We start from the raw sequence: 19,023 nt of genomic DNA on the forward strand, positions 1-19,023 counted from the left end.
CGTCACAAACCTTCCTAGCAACCGCTCACGGGATCAACTCACGGGACGTGTGCCTATTATTGTGTCTTTTGACAACATATAAAGAACAGCTTCAAATAAGGAGTTTTAACTTATAATAAAAAAAATAAATACCGATTTACAGGTAACAGGGACTTCAATCAATATATCATTTGGTGTAAAAAGGATGGCAGGACTTTCGCTAGCTTAGCGGGATGAGCCGGGCGATTCTGCGGGTGCTGCGGGCAGGCGCGCCCTAGCGCCCAGACCTTGCGCATAATTCAGAAGGTCAGTCAACGCGCTTCTTGTGTGCTGTTGGTGGGAGAACGATCGAAGAATGTAAAATGTTTTTTCGATGAAAGGTTTCTGCAACTTTCTATGGCTCACCACTCAACCTCAACAAGTATGCACGTGAATCCGGTAGCTCAAAGCTACCATCAGGCAAGTACAGGAGAAGAGCAGCTTCTTGAAGGTGAGTTCAAAACAACTCGATGATTCTGTTCCCGGGTTCTGTTGTGATCGCGCGCCGTCGGTTCACCGAACCATGGATAGTATGACCGAACTTAAACTTCTACTTCAAATTAAACTTTTACTTTTAAGGTTTATAGGCAGATAGAATATCTAGATAAATCACTGGAATAGAACAATATGTATATATTTATTATAGCTTTCTATAGTTAAACATCAGAACGCTTTGATTGCAAAATGTAATCTTCAGATCAGCAGTTCCAACGATAATTCGTTTATTGCAAGTTAATATTTACAATCAATTTGCCACCTAGAATGAAAGACTTCGCATTTTATACATAATGACATCCATATTTGCGTTATTTCCATTTCTTCTTCTTCTTATTATTATTATTATTATTATTATAAGCTGGACGATTACTACAGCAAGAGAACACTTTACTTCATATAATCATGAGAAATTTCACTTTCCAAGGTGAAGTCCCTTTCCTTTAATCTGCTATAATGGTAACTGCATGAATGTAAGCTTTTAGAATAGCAGAATTCATTTGGGGAGTATTGTTTCAAGAAATGTACAAAACATATCTTATCTGATATCAACTCATTCAACTGTGTTTGTTTGAAACCTAGTAGTACAGTATATTAGTTTCAGATTAGTGAGTTTTTAAATAGACACAAAGTATTCACATTAAGATATGTACAGCGGATTCAGGTTGAGAGTTAAACGGTAAAGAATCCGCTATATGCCTAGTACCCTTCGCAGTCATAGTTTGTTTGGTCTTGTTGTGCAAATTGCTCCCTCCCCCACCAATAGCTGCATAAACCCGAACCACATTCCTTTCCGCAGTTTGGCCAATCACACCTTCTCACACATAATCCCAAGGAAGTCACACCGAATAGACCAATCAAAAGTTGTGTCTAACAATAACGCTGAGAAGCCTGTACACTGCCTTTTGAATTTTGATGCACACAAGACATCAAAATAGAACAAAGATTTACCAAAATAACAAAATGATCCATATTAAACCGTATGTCCAAAGAAATTAATTGGAAGCAATATAACAGCTTTTCGGCAAACAGCAAGTCTCATTTTTTGCCAGAAGTTGTTTCAAACTTATTGGAATCAAAACAAATGGAAAAGAAGGTGGTTTAGCTAAAGCAGTCATTTTATAGTTGGGAGAAGCATTGTGTGTGACCCCAATAACAGCTGTGAAGGAGACAAAGATATGCCTCGCAGACTCCTAAAATAGAGTCTCCCAAAGAAAATTTCTCTTATTCTTGTTGCAATGATTATAAGCTGGTTGTAATAATACAGTTACAAAAATGTGAATGAAATAAGGTAACTTTTCTGTTACCTTAAACATGAGCTTTATTTCATTTTGTGAGATGACTTTATCTGCTCAGTACAGTATATGACAATCAACTGCTCATGGTTTACCTTTCATTTATGTTTAGTTATTGATGCATTATTTCCAAGACATAATAATGAGGCAAAAATTTATTCTTGTACCTAATATGAAGGTACCTTGTTAGTATAATGAACTCTATATATGTTTGTTAGTCTGATCTACATCTAATAAATTGAAAACAATAATAACAACAACATTAATTTATTAATACAGTACTTTATTTACCCACATGTTTAGGAGCGTAAGCACTCTTTAAAACATGTGTATGAACACACAATAGTATAAAAAAATATATATATGTCATATAAATAGACTAAATATATATATATGCCTAAAATTGTAATATATACATATCAATACTATATAAAAAGATATTAACATTTTTGACTCATGTTTCTGTAGATGTGTAGAAACATGAGTGTTGTTTTTTTGGCGAGAACAAAAAATATGCAGTGAAAACACAAGCCATATGCAAGGTAACAATTCTAGGACTATTTCCAGGTCTCGGTATTAAAGCTTCCATGGCTTCAATCTTGCCCTTTTCAACAGGATATTTTCAGTCTCTGTCATTATTCTTTTGTTTTAACAAAGCTGCTTCATTGCTGCCATTTCACTTGTCATTCTCAGCTGAAAAAGTGTCTGTCAGCAGCATACGTGATGAATGTCTCAACACTTCATATTATAAATATTATATTTAGCTACTGAGTTTTACTGGCCAAAAAGCCAAATGAATGTAATTGAGTTTATACCATATCCTTGGAAGCTACACAGAGGTTTCTGTAGGAGACAACTAGTTAGCACTCAAATTTTTGTGCAAATATTGAATGTGTGATTAACATCACAAAGTGTTTTGCAATTAAGTGTAAGCACCACACAGTGATGAAAAAATGCATAACTGTTATGTTATTTTTTAGAAAAACCTCATTTAGTTGCACCCCCCACAATGAGCAGTTCAAAAATACAGAAATACAGCAAATATTTTATTTTACAATCTTATCCCTCACAATTGTTCATGCCGGCATTCCCCCTGTCACCTGAAGGGATTTCCCCTTTGAAGCTCATATTTCCTTACAACTCGCTTCCATTAAATCCTGGATCCGCCCCTAAAGTGAAAAGAGATTAGGATTGGCTAGAAAATTGACCTCTGGTGGGAAGTTATTTAGTATTCGTTTGCATATGCAATTGACCAAAACTGGGATCAAATGGATCAGTTATATAGTCCAAAAAAATTAATCGACATATCACTATTTAAATGTCACCATGCTATCTAAGGGAACCCCATGGCTCCTGGAGTTTTAAAACGATCCCTTCCATCCATAACCTGTTACAAATTGACATTGAGTATGTTGGTGTTTCAAATGCGGTTGATTATCATTTAACGTATTTGTGAAGACACAAGCTTCGTAATTACTTTCAAAGCAGCTAACAGCAAGCTACAAATGGAACAGGTGCAATGCTCTTGGAGTCACGTGACATTGTTTTGTTCGAGGAAACTGAGCGGGAAGGGTCGAATCATCGGCGAGACGGCCGGCCAGGCTAATATCTTTCCTGTGAGTGCAAGACTTTTTAACCTTGCAAAACAAGACAAACAAATCAAGATTCCGAGACGGTGTTCCAACAAATATCGAGGCGGCAAGACCCTCGAAATTTGACTCAAATTCTGCGAGGCGCATTTTTTGTCAGAAGAGACCATTCGCAACACCCCTTCATGGAGTTAAATCGAAAGGAGAACGCTTCATTTTCTGAACCAAGTAAGTAAAAATTTTAAATATGATTTTAGTTTTAGCTTGTTCTTTATGCAACGAAATATAAAACGATAGCAAAGTAAAGCTCCCGCAAATTAAGCTCAAGCTCGAAAATTTCCTATGGTTGATGGCCGGGAATTGGGGATTTCTAGAACGCGATTCGAAAACTTTAATGTAAGTTTTTTTTCAAATTCAATAGATTTTTTATTTTTAAAATATTCGCTGACCTCACAGTTTTTCAGTGATATCAAGAAAGTTTTTGTTTTGAAAACAACATCAGCCACCCGGCCGTTCGCGCGCGAGACCGAACGTTCGTAATTTGCACGCGATGTTTGATATTTTATTTTTCGTGTATTTAGCACTGTTCAGAAAAACCAGAAACAAATTTCTTGAAAAGGAGATAAAATTAACATTTTTAGACCGCGAACTTTTTGTCTGATGTGATATATACACCGCATGAAAGCGTTTCGCCGTAATTTGAAGCGAGTAGCCGAGTATAATTTATTGATTTTGGTCTCCTGCACGACTTTAATATGCGTATTTACGAGCTCTCACCTTTTAAATTCTTAATGAATGTAAGTGTCAAAGGAGCTTATTCGCTAAGAACTTTAGAGACGTCGTAATTTTTACAAAGATGTAACTGTAAGCGTTAAAGCGCAAATAATTGTATTACTGCTGTCTCAGTGCGTACACAATACCTCATAACAAATTTATCCTTCTTTTCGAACACTTACAAAGAAGCATATTTTGTTACATGTATACGGCAAGTCGGTACATTCATTTGATATTTTTTCGCTTCAGTTTGCGACAGCGATTAACATTTTTTTAACTCAATTATTGATGACTTGCAATCAGCTTATTTCTAAGTCGCCAAGAGGAATTTTAATTTTTAATTTAAACCTTTTAGTGTTATTAAAAGAAACTTGAAAATACGAAGGAGCTCCTGCCGTCACGATGAGATCAAAAGCTGATTTTTTCTACATCAATAATAAGCTCTGAATAAAAAAATAATAATCTTCAAGATGAGAATTATGAAGTCGACCTCGCTTTAATATGATTGCCAAAATAATTGACTCGTGTTGTAAATTTATGCATGTTTATTTTTATCGTCTCAGTGTGGGGTACTTAAAAAGTTTGCAGGACATAATTAAAGTACGTTCTTAACAACTTGTGGAACTGAGGCACGATTATCAAGCTTAGCAACAGATCTCAAGGAAATGCTTGGAATTGATTTTTAATTTGTAAATGGTGACACAGATGGGTAAAATATTATATGCAAATAAAGCACTGCTGATAATGAAATTCGTGAATATTTACACTTTCTTGCATGAAAGAGGAAAAGTTGCCGGTGGTTAATGCAGTATGTTTCTGCTGAAAATCCAGTAAAATATTGTGTTTTTTAGTTGGCATATTGCATGATATGATGCTTTTACGTATTTTAAAGCATTTCATCAGCAATGAAAGATCTATTTAATAAGTAATAAATCAATAGTCTCATATTGCTAATGATGATATTTGCCCCGCTGCAGATGAAGCATGATCCGATTCTGAAACTCTCAAAAATTTTGAGATTATCAATTAAAGTATTAAAGCACATTAAAGATTTTAAAACTGTATTATCTGCACAGAAGCAAAAAATTCAGCAGGCAAGCAAATAGTATTTTGAGATTGAATTTGTGTATTGTCTGTTCAGGTGGACATGATGATGAGAATGGTAATGATCGATACCTTGTAATATTGTGCATGTTTGACCAATGGTAACATTTAACTAACAACTCTAGATAGTTAATATTTAGAAACAAGAAGAGTTCAAAATATGAGATAACTATAATTATGCACACAGGAAGAACTAAACAAATAATAATTTATTATCTAATGCTAATCTAGAAAAGAAAAAAAATAAGTCCAGTTTGCAGGTGACTTAAAAGTGTATTAATTCATTTGATTGACAGGTGGTTCTTCGGAGAGCCGTGGTGTGTGTGATTACGTGCTGACATTTTTTTCATTCTTGGTTTTCCTTTGTACACTGCCATTATCTCTGTGTTTCTGCATTAAGGTGAGTGAGGTTTACATTTTAAAAACCAGAACAGTAAAATTGAAGTAGCCAGCATTTTATAGTGACGAAAGTATAAAATATATTTGGATAGTAGTGTATTATTATTTACAATTTAACATCACATGCAGACAGCGATTTCCTTTGTTGTCTCTATGTGTCATATGACACTACAATAAAATTATTGTTTTTATGCACAGATAATTCATGGTTTTCACCTGACGTCATGAAAATCCTAAATTCCAGGATCACAAGACCCCTGAATTTTTATTCTTTACTTAATCCTCAATAAAAATATTGTTGAAGGTTTTTAGCTCATAATAAGCACCCCTGTCTCTGATAGAGCATTTTGAATTTCGGAGTTCCTTGCCACACGACATCAAGATGGCTGCCAGAAGGCTGTCAAGTATGCTTAAAATATATCCTTGTCACGTCATTTTAAACAATCTAAATAGTTGGGTTTTGGCAAGAAGTGTTGATGTGAGTGTTTTATTGTTTATGAGGGTGGACAGACCCTTTTTATAGCAGATTAAGTGAAGAGCTGCGGGAATAAACGGCCCCTGGACTTTCTGACTAAATCGAACATTATTGAAACAGCTCCAAATTGCGCATGCAGGTTTGTTTACGTGTGCTAAACACTGTCCTGTGTTGCATTCGGCTGGTCTTTTCTTCGTTTTTCAGAAATTATGTATGCAAAAAAAAGGCATTTTGCAAGCTTACGTGCTCCCAGTCAGCTAGCAGACTGAGTTTTCCAACGCATCGCGTGTACATCTTTCCCTGTAGGGTTTTCTAAGCGTCTACGGAAGACGAGAAACCATTTAACAAGCATTTCTTCGACTCGGTGCGCATGTCTTTTGTTGATTTGAGTAGCGTAGGACTGGATACTGCATTGTGACGTAAGGTCACATGTTAGAGGCGGAAGAGTTTGAATTAAGCGAAATGGCGTGTCTGTGAAAGTAAAACGGAAAAGTTTATAGTTTTAGCTCGATTGCGGCTGCCAGGTGGTTGAAGGACATCATTAAGTCTGAATACCCGTAAGTTTACAGCATCGCTCGAAGAACTGAGTGATGTTTCTGCCTTTGTTTTGTACAACAGCGCTGTTTAGCGCTTCGGAAAAAACGTTGCAAACAAGGTAGTTTGAGCCTGGCCGCATAGAAGGCCTAAAACAAGAGGTTTCTTGCCGGGAACTTCGTCAACGCGAGTTTTACAGGGTCCGCTTGGGTTCTGCCGCGACAAAGTTGCCGAGAAGTGACCTGGTTTTAGACTTTAAAAAATTCTTTATAGGTTTGGGGGGGACCTCCCCTTGCAAAATTATTTTCTGTGCCTCATTAAATATTCATCAATCAATCAATCAATCGATTCGTGCCTTAGTTTATCTTGTTTTCGCGGGATTTTGTAGATGTGTGATGATGTAAGGAGTGGAGATAGAAGTGAGAGCAAGCCGGCGGCACTTAACTGAAAGCAAAACTAGTATAATGTGACAACTCGAGCAAACGTATTCAATCAACAATCAGTCTTTATTTCACTTTCACCTCAAAATTACAGCTAACGGTAACAGATTACAATAGTCTTGCCCGAAACAACAAAAAGAAGCTAACCGCAAGCAGACTGCAGTGAAAGCTAGCCGCTTGAAACGCTAACGCTAACCCTAACCCTTAAACTTGGGTTTAGCTTTTTAACCCTAAATTTGAAATGAAACCCTAGCGTCAGACCCTAACCCTAACCCTTGGGGTTTAGGGTTAAGCTTTTTTCGCTAGGGTTAAGCTAAGGGGTTGGGGCTAGGCCTGTAATCCCAAAACTTTAGCTGACTTCATCGTTTTGAGAAACAAAAGGTTTCCTTTGTTTATCGTTTGTAAAAGAAAAGACAAAAGAAGCCGCGCGAGCAAAAACCTTGTCTTTTTGCATGTGTAATTTTTCAAAAACGAAACAAAGACCAGCCGAATGCAACACAGGACATTGTTAAGCACACGTAAACAAACCTGCATGCGCAATTTGGAGCTGTTTCGATAATGTTCGATTTAGTCAGAAAGTCCAGGGGCCGTTTATTCCCGCAGCTCTTCAAGTGAATTCCATTGATTTCCAGCTGCCCTGTTAGTGCCCATCCGTGTGGAAACCAACATGGCATCTCCATACTGTGCTCTCTAAATTTGTGAAGAACATTTTCACGGATTACAAGAATATGGAATACCATACAGACTTGAGACTTGGACAAGTTTATACTATCTAGTAATTTTTATACAACCTGTTGTATAATGGCGTGACAGTTGCATGATAGTAATATCACCTATTTATGCTGGCAACATGATTATCAACGGTAGCACACATATGCCCCTCTCTGATTATTCTTTAGGAGAGTGGGTGATTGTGTAGACGTGCATAGAAGAAGTACAAGACATGTTTTTAAAATCTAAGCAGCCTATATTTATGTAGAGTGGGCATGCTGTAACTTAAATTGTTTCCACTCATGTTATTGATCAAAAACAGATTGTTCAGGAGTATGAGAGAGCAGTTATTTTTCGTCTTGGTCGATTGCTGCCTGGAGGAGCAAAAGGACCAGGTAAAATGTTATCTTGCTGCAGTCAACCCATGTCTCTACCATTTGAAGCTATCTCTAGATCCAAATTCACTGTAACAAAGTAAACCCTAATATTGCAGTTTTTCAAGGCTAGCTATTCCTCCACATCTAATGAGAACAGTTGTCTGATCAAGCATTTCTGCAAGACCAACAATACAAGACAATTAGAATAAGCATCAGTCTCTTTCAGAGAAAAAAGTTGACATACCGTAATGATTCGATTTAGCGCCCTCCTTCCAAGAAGCGCCCCCTTCCGAATAAGCGCCCCCCTTCGAATGTGCTTTTGTCAATAAGCGCCCCTATTCCAATAAGCGCCCCCCATTCTAATAAGCGCCCCCATTCTTATAAGCGCCTCTATTGTAATAAGCGTTCCTATTGTGGATAACTGCCTCTACTGAAGTCATCGACATCGAATAGATAAACTCATCAACATTCACCGTACCGTACATGTACATTTGTATATATTTACTGCTAAAATGAACAATTCTTTTAAAAGTAACTAACCTTTTAACAATTTTTTACTGTTACAGTTTGTGTTTTTGTTAGTTATTTTAATATTTATTAAAGTTTTGTTTTGAACTTTTGGTTATTTCTCAAAAAATTAAATAAGCGCCCTGTCCCGAATAAGCTCCCTGTCTCGATTAAGCGCCCTCTCTTGAGGTGCCAAAAGTAAATAAGCGCCCCGGGCGCTAAATCGAATCATTACGGTATTCAGGCAGAAAAGAGCCCTTCAATCAGCTCTATCATTCTGTTTTAATTTAGATGTAATAGCTGCAATATAATGTAATAAAAAACACACTGAAATGGCATTATCATAACAGATTGCTTATTTACAGTGTTGTTCTTTTTCAGGAATGTTCTTTATTTTACCCTGTATTGACTCCTATCAGAAAGTAGATCTTAGAGTGGTGTCATTTGATGTGCCACCACAAGAGGTACTGGTTACAAAATGGTTTGTAATACATACTTGGGTGGCGTGGTTGTCTAATGGTTAGTGCACCAGACTTTGAATGGAACAGTCCAGTTTGAGCCCTGGCCAGGGTTATAGTGTTAGTTCTCGCTTAAAAGGCTATACATATACAGTGTACAATGATATTGATATTTGTTATTCCTTATTTTACTGTTTGTCAAACACAAACCTGGGACTTATCACTGTGAAGTTAAAAATGATCACAGCTTGGAAAGTTATCTTTTTAACTATGAGCACATTGTATGTTTTGTAGTTTAAATGAGATTTATTATGGCCTTTCAAATATGATTAGTAAAATTTTAATTTATTAATAAGTTCAGATGGTGGAATTCAGCAAAAATACTGTAGAATAACTGAATTATTAACTGCCTGGTAACTTATCTCTAGGTTTTGACAAAGGACAGTGTAACAGTTGCAGTAGATGCAGTGGTGTATTTCAGAATATACAATGCCACTATGTCTATCACTAATGTGGAGAATGCCAATCGCTCGACGCGCCTGCTGGCACAGACCACCCTGCGAAATGTGCTGGGAACTAAAAACCTGAGTGAGATCCTGGGTGAGAGAGAAAGTATCAGCGATACCATGCAGGTAAATATATTATTAAATTATTAGTCAGAACTCAGAGGAACAATATATTGATCTTTGGAAAAAAGGAAAAACTGTTATTCATAAATTATACATATATGTATTGAAAGTAGCAGAAATTCTCAATTTTTTTGTGTGTCCACCATTAAACAGACCTCTTTGGATGAGGCCACTGATCCTTGGGGTGTCAAGGTGGAGCGTGTGGAAGTGTAAGTGTATTACCTTTGATTTGTTATTGGTTTGTAACTGTAGTGTACTAGGAGGAGCAACGCGACGGCTAAAATCAACAACTGCTCGATGGCGGCCATGTGCTCAACTCGCTGGTTTTAATCCCATAATGCAACTCAATACAAATATACGTCACGCATACATTACGCATACATTACATCTTTTCCTCCCTTAGTTCAGAAACAGTCCCTTCAAAAAAACTCAACAGATTGTTTCATAATGTCTCAATGTAAACATCAACTGATTGTTCCATAATGTCTCAACGTAAACATTAACTGATTGTTCCATAATGTCTCAATGTCCTTAGAAAATCACAGACTTGTTAACAAATTGAAATCTTAACAATGTTCACACAGTCACGTAATCCTTGAGATACTCTGGAGCTCTCCTAGAACGCTGAGACTTCCTAGACTGTGCCAGCGCTGGCATTGGTGGTTCTGCCTGAGGCCCTGGAATATGAACCTCTCCCTCTCTGCAAACTTCCTCAGTGGATGCACTCTCGTCCCCCACTTTTACTTTGGAAAACACACGGTTTTGCTCCGCAGGCGTGGTTGATTCAGGCAAATCATCGTCCTCAATATCAATAGTGGGCACACCATGTCGTTTAAGGAGGTGATCCACATGTCGACGAGCCACCACCCCGTCTTCATACTTGACTGTATACGATAGTGGGCCGGTTCTACTTTCAATGTGTGCATTCTTCCACTTCAACCCCGGGTTAAAATTCTTTACTAGTACGCTGTCTCCCTCAGCAAACTGTCGTTCTTTTCTTGTGTTGTCGTGCTGTCCCTTCTGTGACAGTTGTTGGGTCTCTACGCGTTGTCTTACATCTGGTCGAATGAGATCCAGACGGGTTCGCAGACGACGGTTGAACAGAAGTTCAGCTGGTGTCACTCCAGTAGTGGTCTGAGGTGTCGATCTATAGGCTAACAAGAACCTGCTAAGCTTGGTGTGCACGGTACCTCCGGATTTGTCCATTTTCTTCATCCCTTCTTTGAATATGCGGACAGACCGCTCTGCCAGGCCATTAGAGGAAGGATGCCGAGGAGCTGTTTTCACATGTAAGATGCCATTCCTAGCCATGAAGTCACCAAATTCTTCACTTGTATATCCAGAGCCATTGTCCGAGACCACCATTTCAGGTAATCCGTGGGTGGCGAAAACCTGTCGGAGTTTCTCTATAGTAGCTGTCGCACTGGTACTGGATGTTGGATAGACCTCAATCCACTTGCTGTATGCATCTACCACAATAAGAAACAACTGTCCCTTAAAGGGTCCTGCATGGTCGATGTGTATGCGGGACCAGGGCTTTTCAGGCCATTCCCAAGGATGAAGGGGTGCAGCAGCAGGTGCGGCGCTATGCAGCTGACATACTTCACATGACTTGACCATTTCCTCGATATCTGTGTCTAACCCTGGCCACCATAGGTAGCTGCGTGCCATGTTCTTCATTCTCACCATTCCGGGGTGAGTAGCATGCAGGTCCTGCAAAAGCTGTCGCTGACCCTGAGCTGGAACAACCACACGGTTCCCCCACAAGATACATCCATTGTGTGTGCTTAATTCATCTCTTCTTACAAAGAATGGCTGCAAACTTCTATCGGGGCATTTATCACCCCAGCCCTGCTGAACTCTTCTAAAAACCTGTTGTAGCACTGGGTCTGAGGCTGTCCACTCTGCAATGTGATCTGCACACACTGGCATACCTTCCAGCCGCTCCAACAACAGTATAGTTTCACCGGGTATGGGTATCTGCACTACTGTGTCGGCCAAAGGTAAACGACTCAGACCATCAGCATTGCCATGTTTAGATCCCTCTCGGTATGTGAGGTCGTAGTCATAGCCTGCCAGAAGTAACGCCCACCTTTGAATTCTTGGTGATGCCATTGAGGGAACAGCTTTGTCTGCCTTAAACAGACCCAAAAGTGGCTTGTGGTCAGTAAAAATCTTGAACTTCTGTCCATACAGATACTGATGAAACTTCTTGATTCCAAATATCACAGCAGCTCCCTCCTTATCCAGTTGAGCATAGTTTCGTTCTGCTGGTGATAGGGTCCTTGATGCATACGAAATAGGCCTTTCCTCCCCATTGATAATGTTAGAGAGCACTGCTCCCAGTCCGTATGGTGAGGCATCACAGGACAACACAAGTTCCTTGCTTGGGTCATAATGGACTAACAAATCTGATGAACTTAACATGTTCTTAGCCTGAGTAAAAGCTTCCACCTGTCTTTTACCCCAAGTCCATTTGCAGTCTTTGGCAAGGAGTTCATGCAAGGGGGCCAATATGGTGGCCAGATTTGGCAAATAACAGGCATAGTAGTTTAACATTCCCAGAAAGGCCTGAAGTTCTTTGACATTTGTAGGTGCAGGCGCCTCGTGGATCGCTCTTACTTTGCTGTCTACGGGTTGAATGCCGTCGCTGTTGATGCGATGCCCCAAATAAACCACCTCGTTCCGTAGAAAGACACACTTCTTCAGCTTTAAGCGCACGCCTGCCTTAGTTAATCGTGCCAGGACTTCCTTTAAATGTTTCAGGTGGTCGTGTCTTGTCTTGCCTGTCACGAGGATATCATCAATCCTGACAACAACTTGTGGTATTCCTTGAAGGAGGCTTTCAATGGTGCGTTGAAAAATTCCTGGGGCCGAAGAAATGCCGTACGGGAGACGATTGTATCTGAAGAGACCCTTGTGGGTGTTGATGGTTGTAAAACCTTTAGACTCCTCATCTAACTCCAGCTGTTGGTACGCTTGGCTTAAATCCAGCTTTGTGAATTCTTTGCCCCCTCCTAAGGTTGCATACAGATCTTCAATCTTGGGAATGGGGTAGTTGTCTAACTTGGCTGCTTGATTGATCGTTTGCTTGTAGTCCCCACAAATTCTGATGGTACCATCCTCTTTGACAATGGGGACAATGGGTGTGGCCCATTCTGAGAATTCAACTGTTTCTATTGTCCCTTCTTTAACAAGTCGATCCAATTCCAGTTCAATTTTCTCACGCAGAGCATAAGCTACAGGCCTAGCTTTAAGGTATCGTGGCTTCTCAGAAGGATCGATGTAGATTTTCGCCTTCACTCCCTCGACTTTCCCTAGACCCTCTTGGAAAATGGAGGAATGTGTCTCTAAAATTTCATTCAAGTCTTTATCCATGGTAGTTAAATTGAAAATCTCACTCCAATTTAATGTCAGATGTGAAAGCCAGTTACGCCCCATAAGGCATGGACCTTCTCCACTGATAATCACAGCTGGTAAAACACTCTTAGACCCATTGTACTCGACTTCTAGCTCACATTCCCCCATTACAGGTATGACTTCCCCTGTATAGGTACGCAGTACTGTATTCACAGCGTTAAGTTTCAACACCCTTTCCTGCTGGGACAACTGGCGAAATGTTTTCTCATTGATAACAGTTGTAGATGCCCCAGTGTCAATTTCCATATTCTCTTTCATGCCATTAACTACCACTGTTACTTTGTACGGATTATGGCCACCACTTGAACTAACACAAAACAACTGGCCATAAACATCTTCCTCATCCCCAGCATGCTCATCATAAACATTAACAACCTCTTCTAACTGGTGCAAGTTACCTGACCTCTGTTGACCCGGGTGCCTACTTTGATCACTTCTGTTCGGTTGAAATCCTTGTCTCTCACCTCTGGACGGACTTCTGGTGCGATTTGGACATCTGTCAGCAATATGGCCTCTTTGTTTGCAATAGTAACAGTTCAGTTCCTTAAACCTACATGTTTGTGCACTATGATTCCCTCCGCACCTAAAACACAGAGCTTTGTTTGGTGTGCGTCGATCATCTGCCCATTTCTTTGCAGCTTTTGTTCCATCGGCTTGCATCGTGACCTGATTTACCACCTCTGACAACTTCGCCTCCTGCAGCACAGCCATATTTCGCGTAGTGATTTCCATTGATGTTGCAATTTCGAAAGCCTTCTGAAATGTTAATTCCTTTTCCACAAGAAGGCGTCGCTGTATTTTCTCATCCTTAATTCCACAAACAATTCTGTCCCGTAGCATAGTCTCAAGGGTATCATTGTACCCACAATGTTCAGCCAAATTCCTAAGCGCCGCCACAAAATCTGCCACTGATTCTCCTTCGTTGCGAAAACGGTTGTTGAACTTAAACCTTTGTACAATTTCCGACGGTTTCGGAGCCGAATGATCCTGTATCAGCTTAACCAGGTCTTGATACGACTTTTCTCCCGGTTTGACAGGTGCCAAAAGGTCACACATTAATTTGTACACTTTACTTCCACATACGCTTAGCAGTATCGCTCGCCTTTTCGCCTTGTCGCCTGCGGTCTCATCGCCGATACCGTTCGCCTCAAAATAATGTCCAAATCGTTCCGTATAATGCTCCCACGTTTCCGCCGTCTCTTCGAATGCCTCCACTCGGCCAAATAAAGTCGCCATCACGTTTCCTCGTCGCCAAATGTAGTGTACTAGGAGGAGCAACGCGACGGCTAAAATCAACAACTGCTCGATGGCGGCCATGTGCTCAACTCGCTGGTTTTAATCCCATAATGCAACTCAATACAAATATACGTCACGCATACATTACGCATACATTACAGTAACGAGATTTAACTTTTAACAGGTGTTACCGGTAAGTTTTTTTAGTTGAGTTGTTGCATGGAGAGTTGTTTCCTTGATGCTGTATGTTCCCTAGAAATGTCTGCAATTTTTTGTTTGCAATTCTCAATAATTTTACATTAATCATTATGTTTTGTTTGTTTATTGTGTAGGAAGGATGTGCGTCTTCCTCAACAGCTGCAGAGAGCCATGGCAGCTGAGGCTGAAGCCTCTCGTGAAGCTCGTGCTAAGGTACAACCTTTGATATTTTTTTCAGGGTCATTTTTATTGGTTGATATGCTTAGCAATGACATACAGATTTATGATGCTTGTGATGGAAGTATTTTATCTTGAAGTTTGCTAATTTTTTCGCTCATTGTCTAATAGCTTCACTCTTATTTCAGGTTATTGCTGCTGAGGGTGAGATGAATGCATCTCGTGCATTAAAGGAGGCTGCTGAGATCATTTCCGAGTCTCCCTCCGCTCTCCAGCTGCGATATCTGCAGACACTGACAACCATCTCAGCTGAGAAGAATTCCACAATCATCTTCCCTCTTCCTGTCAACTTTTTGGCCAGACTTCTTCCAAGTGAGAACAAATGACTAGATGAACAGAAGGAAGCCATATCTACTGAGTCACCATTGACTGAAGTTAGTGTTCTGTGAACACGTATTGAGAATTCAGTTGTAACCAGAGATGTAAAGAAATTTATACAATTCAACTAAATGCATGTTTAGGGTTAGGGTTAGGTAGATATTGATGTCCGATGTAAACTTTTAAAGATTTGCAGTCAGTTAAAAAAAAATACATGTAGATTATAATAAGTAGCAAACTAAACCACACTTAGTAGTCTATACTGGCATTTGTATAGGGTACCCTACATTATTATATCTTTGTGGTAGAAAGTGAGGTGGTGATTGGTCAATTTAATAAGCCTTATTCTTGGGCATCGGCCCACTTCCTACACACTCGATTTATTTATTTTTCTTAGAAGGAGGGATATAATAAACATATTTACTTTGTTTTCTCAGTCTGTACTGTAAGATATGATCCTCATTTTTTTGTTAAATGGACTGGAAAAAACCAGGTCCATATAAGTACAGACTTTGATCTCAGTATATGAGGATATTTGTCTCATGTTTGTTCTCAAAGATCACAAATTATTGTGTTTGTTTTAAAAACAAAAGTACAGTTAGGCCATGACTAATTTTCCTAACCCTGTGTATAGAGAGAAATACCAGTCATCTGTTAGGTTTAAATTATTAAGTGAAAAAACAATAGTAGTACCTAATATTTAAAAGTAACAAGTACCAGTTCATGGTGATAAATGTTTGCCCCAAAACTTGCTAAGTAACATGGTACATTACACCATGCTGGTATAACTGTTTCTGGAGGAAAACTTTGCAAGCCTTAAAATTCACAAATGAGTAGTCTCAGAGTTGGCGCTACAGATTTTAAAGCCATATTTTATCATAATATAAATGGAATAAGAACTTACAACAGGTTAAACATGCTCGTTTCCTGTCAGGCTCAACATTGTACTGCACAGGTCAGCATTTATAATATGTCTTGTCTCTGTTCTATGAACCAGAATGTGTGTGTGATAACACAGTTAATTAAAGGATTTTACAGCAGGGTATTAAAATTTGCATCAGTAATTTTAGCAAAAGGCTTTTTTTCCATGTCTTATAACAATTATGAAAATCCTGTAAATTAAGTCCATAAAAATAAGTAACAATAGTCAGAGTAGCTTGTGATTGAATAATAACAAGAACTTCAAGTAGTTTATAACCGGGCGGTTAATGTTGGACCACTTCTTTCAGCTTTTTGGCTAGAAAGGCACGGAGCCGCTTTGTAAAAAAAACTTTAGAAAAACAGTCACTTGAGAAACACACAAGCCGTGTTTGCGTCAGTCACGGATTGTGCGTGACATGAATTTTCTTTATCACGTCATCTCTTGTTTTAAACCACATGCCTGGCCGGATAAATTTCTGCTTACGCATGCAGTATTTATTTTGTTCCGGATGTTGAATAAAATAAACCCAAACCAGTTGAATGACATTAAAAAGAAGTCCATTTCACGCCAAAATAAAGACTAGACTAAGGCCATCCCGTTGTATTTCTTCGTTTAGCGTCGTCTGACGACTTAAGTCCGCGGTTTGCAAGAGTCACGGGGTTTGCGTGAACTGTAGCAGTGAGCGAAAATTCTCTTACTCACGTCCCGGCTCACGTCATCCCTTTCTTTAATAAACTTGCATCAACAAATTCCTGCCTGGGCTTGCAAATTTTTATATTGTTCCGAATCTCAAACAAACTACACTCAAACCACTTGAATGGCATAAATTGATTTCGGTTAAAATTAAAGAAGCTTTAAAATCAAGTTCTTGAAGTTTAACTGCTATTTCCCCCCCAAAAAACAGCTTTCAGAAGCATTTGGGAAGTCGCGTGATTCGAAGCACGTAATTCTAACTGCGAGATTCGCTAGGTAATTCCCCTTTTCGTGATGACGTGTGTCCTGTGCCTTGACAAATTTTTGCTGGGTTTGCAATTTTCGTTTCGATTCCAAAAATAAACTCAAAAACACTTGCAAAACACACGAAAAATAATTCATATTTTCATTTAAAAATAGTTTGGACATGTCAAATCGCAACGTGAATGTTCAAGCCCTGAGCCAAACGCTTGAATATCAATTTAATGAACGATCGCCAGAAACATCAAAATTTGCGTGACCGTGACCTCCTTCTGGAACGATTTACCGACAAAAAAACGAAAACAAAACCCCAGGCAGATTATGAACCGGGCCCAGGCCCCGCCCGGTTAATAATGCCAAAATTTACAATATCCCCCTCCCTGCACAGTAAACAAGGAAGCCGTTGCTGAATGTTTGCATGGCAGGTAAAAAAAAATGGACCTGAATGACTCCTTAAAAGTATCCATGTGAAAATTTGCTTTTGGAGACTAGAATGTAGCTAGCCTCTGGAAAAAGTGTTTTGTTGTTGTGCAAAGAGAAGATAAATATTAGTTAGAAGTTTCAAGAAACAGTATAATAATACATATTTAAGTTATAAAATATTACTGTAAGAGGATATTCAGCAGAAACTTGTGTAATATAACTAGGTATTTTTACATGCTTAATTAACTCCAAAAATAAACTAACTTGTAGAAATACTGAACAAGCTTTCTGTTTAACCCTAGACAGCAGGATGTCCTTTAGTTGACAGATCAGTAGATGTATAGGAAACATATTTAAATTAATTTTGCTATTTTAAAAGAACTGTCATAGCAAAGAAAATCTGTTGTCATGAAAAGTGGTAATGATAGCATATTGTCATCCCTGTGTTGTTAATTGTTATGTAAAGTAGAGTAAAGCCACTTATGAATAAAGATTACAGACAGCCATGAAAAGATAGTAAGATGTCACTCATGGATGCATTGGTGAGGGGTATGTGGGGGGGGGGGGGGAATTGGAGAGTTAATTCTGTACTGGTTGCGTACAGACATTCACAGAAGTTTTATTAACCATGTGACTTGGATAAGTTCTGTTTGTAATTTACTCAAGGGATTATAGGTGAGTTGAGTACTGTGTGGTGATCAGTGTTGCTGTTAATAATGCAACATTTTTTGAAAGAAAAAAGCTGTTAAACTTTATTTTTTTAGCAAAAAAATAGCCTGAGTCAGCAAACACTTGAGAAATAAGGGGCAGGTTGAAGCGGTGTGTGTGAGCAAGGAAACACACATAGACGAGACATAGATCTTTGCCGTGCACATTATTTTTTGCACCCTTGTGATGCATGTATACATACATAAATATATATTTTATTCCCAAATTTAAAGAGTACCTAAACAATTAGCTTAAATCTTTGAGGAAATTAATAGTGATGCTCCAACTTGAACTCTATCATTAATCACGTTTGCCAAAAAAAGTTGTATTTTATCTAATAACAGAGGCTTTCAACAAAATTAATAATTAAGAATAAAAATCAGTAATGATAATATTATTTCCAATGACGTTTGGATGATTCGTTCATCATTTTAAAATTTTAAAAGTCAGATTCTTATGAGTTCTTTATATATTAAAAAATTCATTTTTTTATCTGTTCGGCATAAATCTTATGTTCCCACAACAAAAAGAAAAAAAAAGACATCTATAACCTAACAAACCTGCTGCAGGATGTACCCCCTAAATTCTGAAATGTGTTGTTCCAGAAAATATCCATACCTCCCCCACGGAAGGTTTTCAGTTTGGACCAATATCCCATCCCTCTGGACTTTCCAATTTAGCTTCATACTTTCTTTTAAAAATTTTGGCTTTTGAAACCCATCTCCTTTAAATTTCCAATGACCTTCTGTGGGGTATGTATTTTTGGGTTAAGTATTCCAATGGTTAAATTTAGAGGGCCATT

General features: G+C 38.6%; 1 protein-coding gene across 3 annotated transcripts; it reads left to right on the forward strand.

Moving 5' to 3' along the window:
• Positions 1-290: 290 nt before the first annotated feature.
• Positions 291-18,025, forward strand: LOC144635806 (mechanosensory protein 2-like). 3 transcript variants are annotated; one of them, XM_078494928.1, is made up of 9 exons: positions 2,056-3,625; positions 5,313-5,333; positions 5,572-5,675; positions 8,157-8,229; positions 9,100-9,182; positions 9,605-9,808; positions 9,959-10,014; positions 14,794-14,872; positions 15,025-18,025. In XM_078494928.1, exons 1-9 carry the CDS (start codon positions 3,583-3,585, stop codon positions 15,220-15,222), a joined length of 861 nt encoding a protein of 286 aa, XP_078351054.1. In that variant the 5' UTR covers positions 2,056-3,582; the 3' UTR covers positions 15,223-18,025. The 3 variants fall into 3 exon arrangements, with proteins under 3 accessions (XP_078351047.1, XP_078351054.1, XP_078351063.1); XM_078494921.1 differs by lacking the exons at positions 2,056-3,625; positions 5,313-5,333 and adding an exon at positions 291-469; XM_078494937.1 differs by lacking the exon at positions 5,313-5,333 and having other exon boundaries at positions 2,058-3,625.
• The last annotated feature ends 998 nt before the right edge of the window (positions 18,026-19,023 follow it).

Source organism: Oculina patagonica, chromosome 1 (assembly GCF_052425735.1).
Source record: "Oculina patagonica isolate OP01 chromosome 1, crgOcupat, whole genome shotgun sequence".
NCBI lineage: Eukaryota > Metazoa > Cnidaria > Anthozoa > Scleractinia > Oculinidae > Oculina > Oculina patagonica.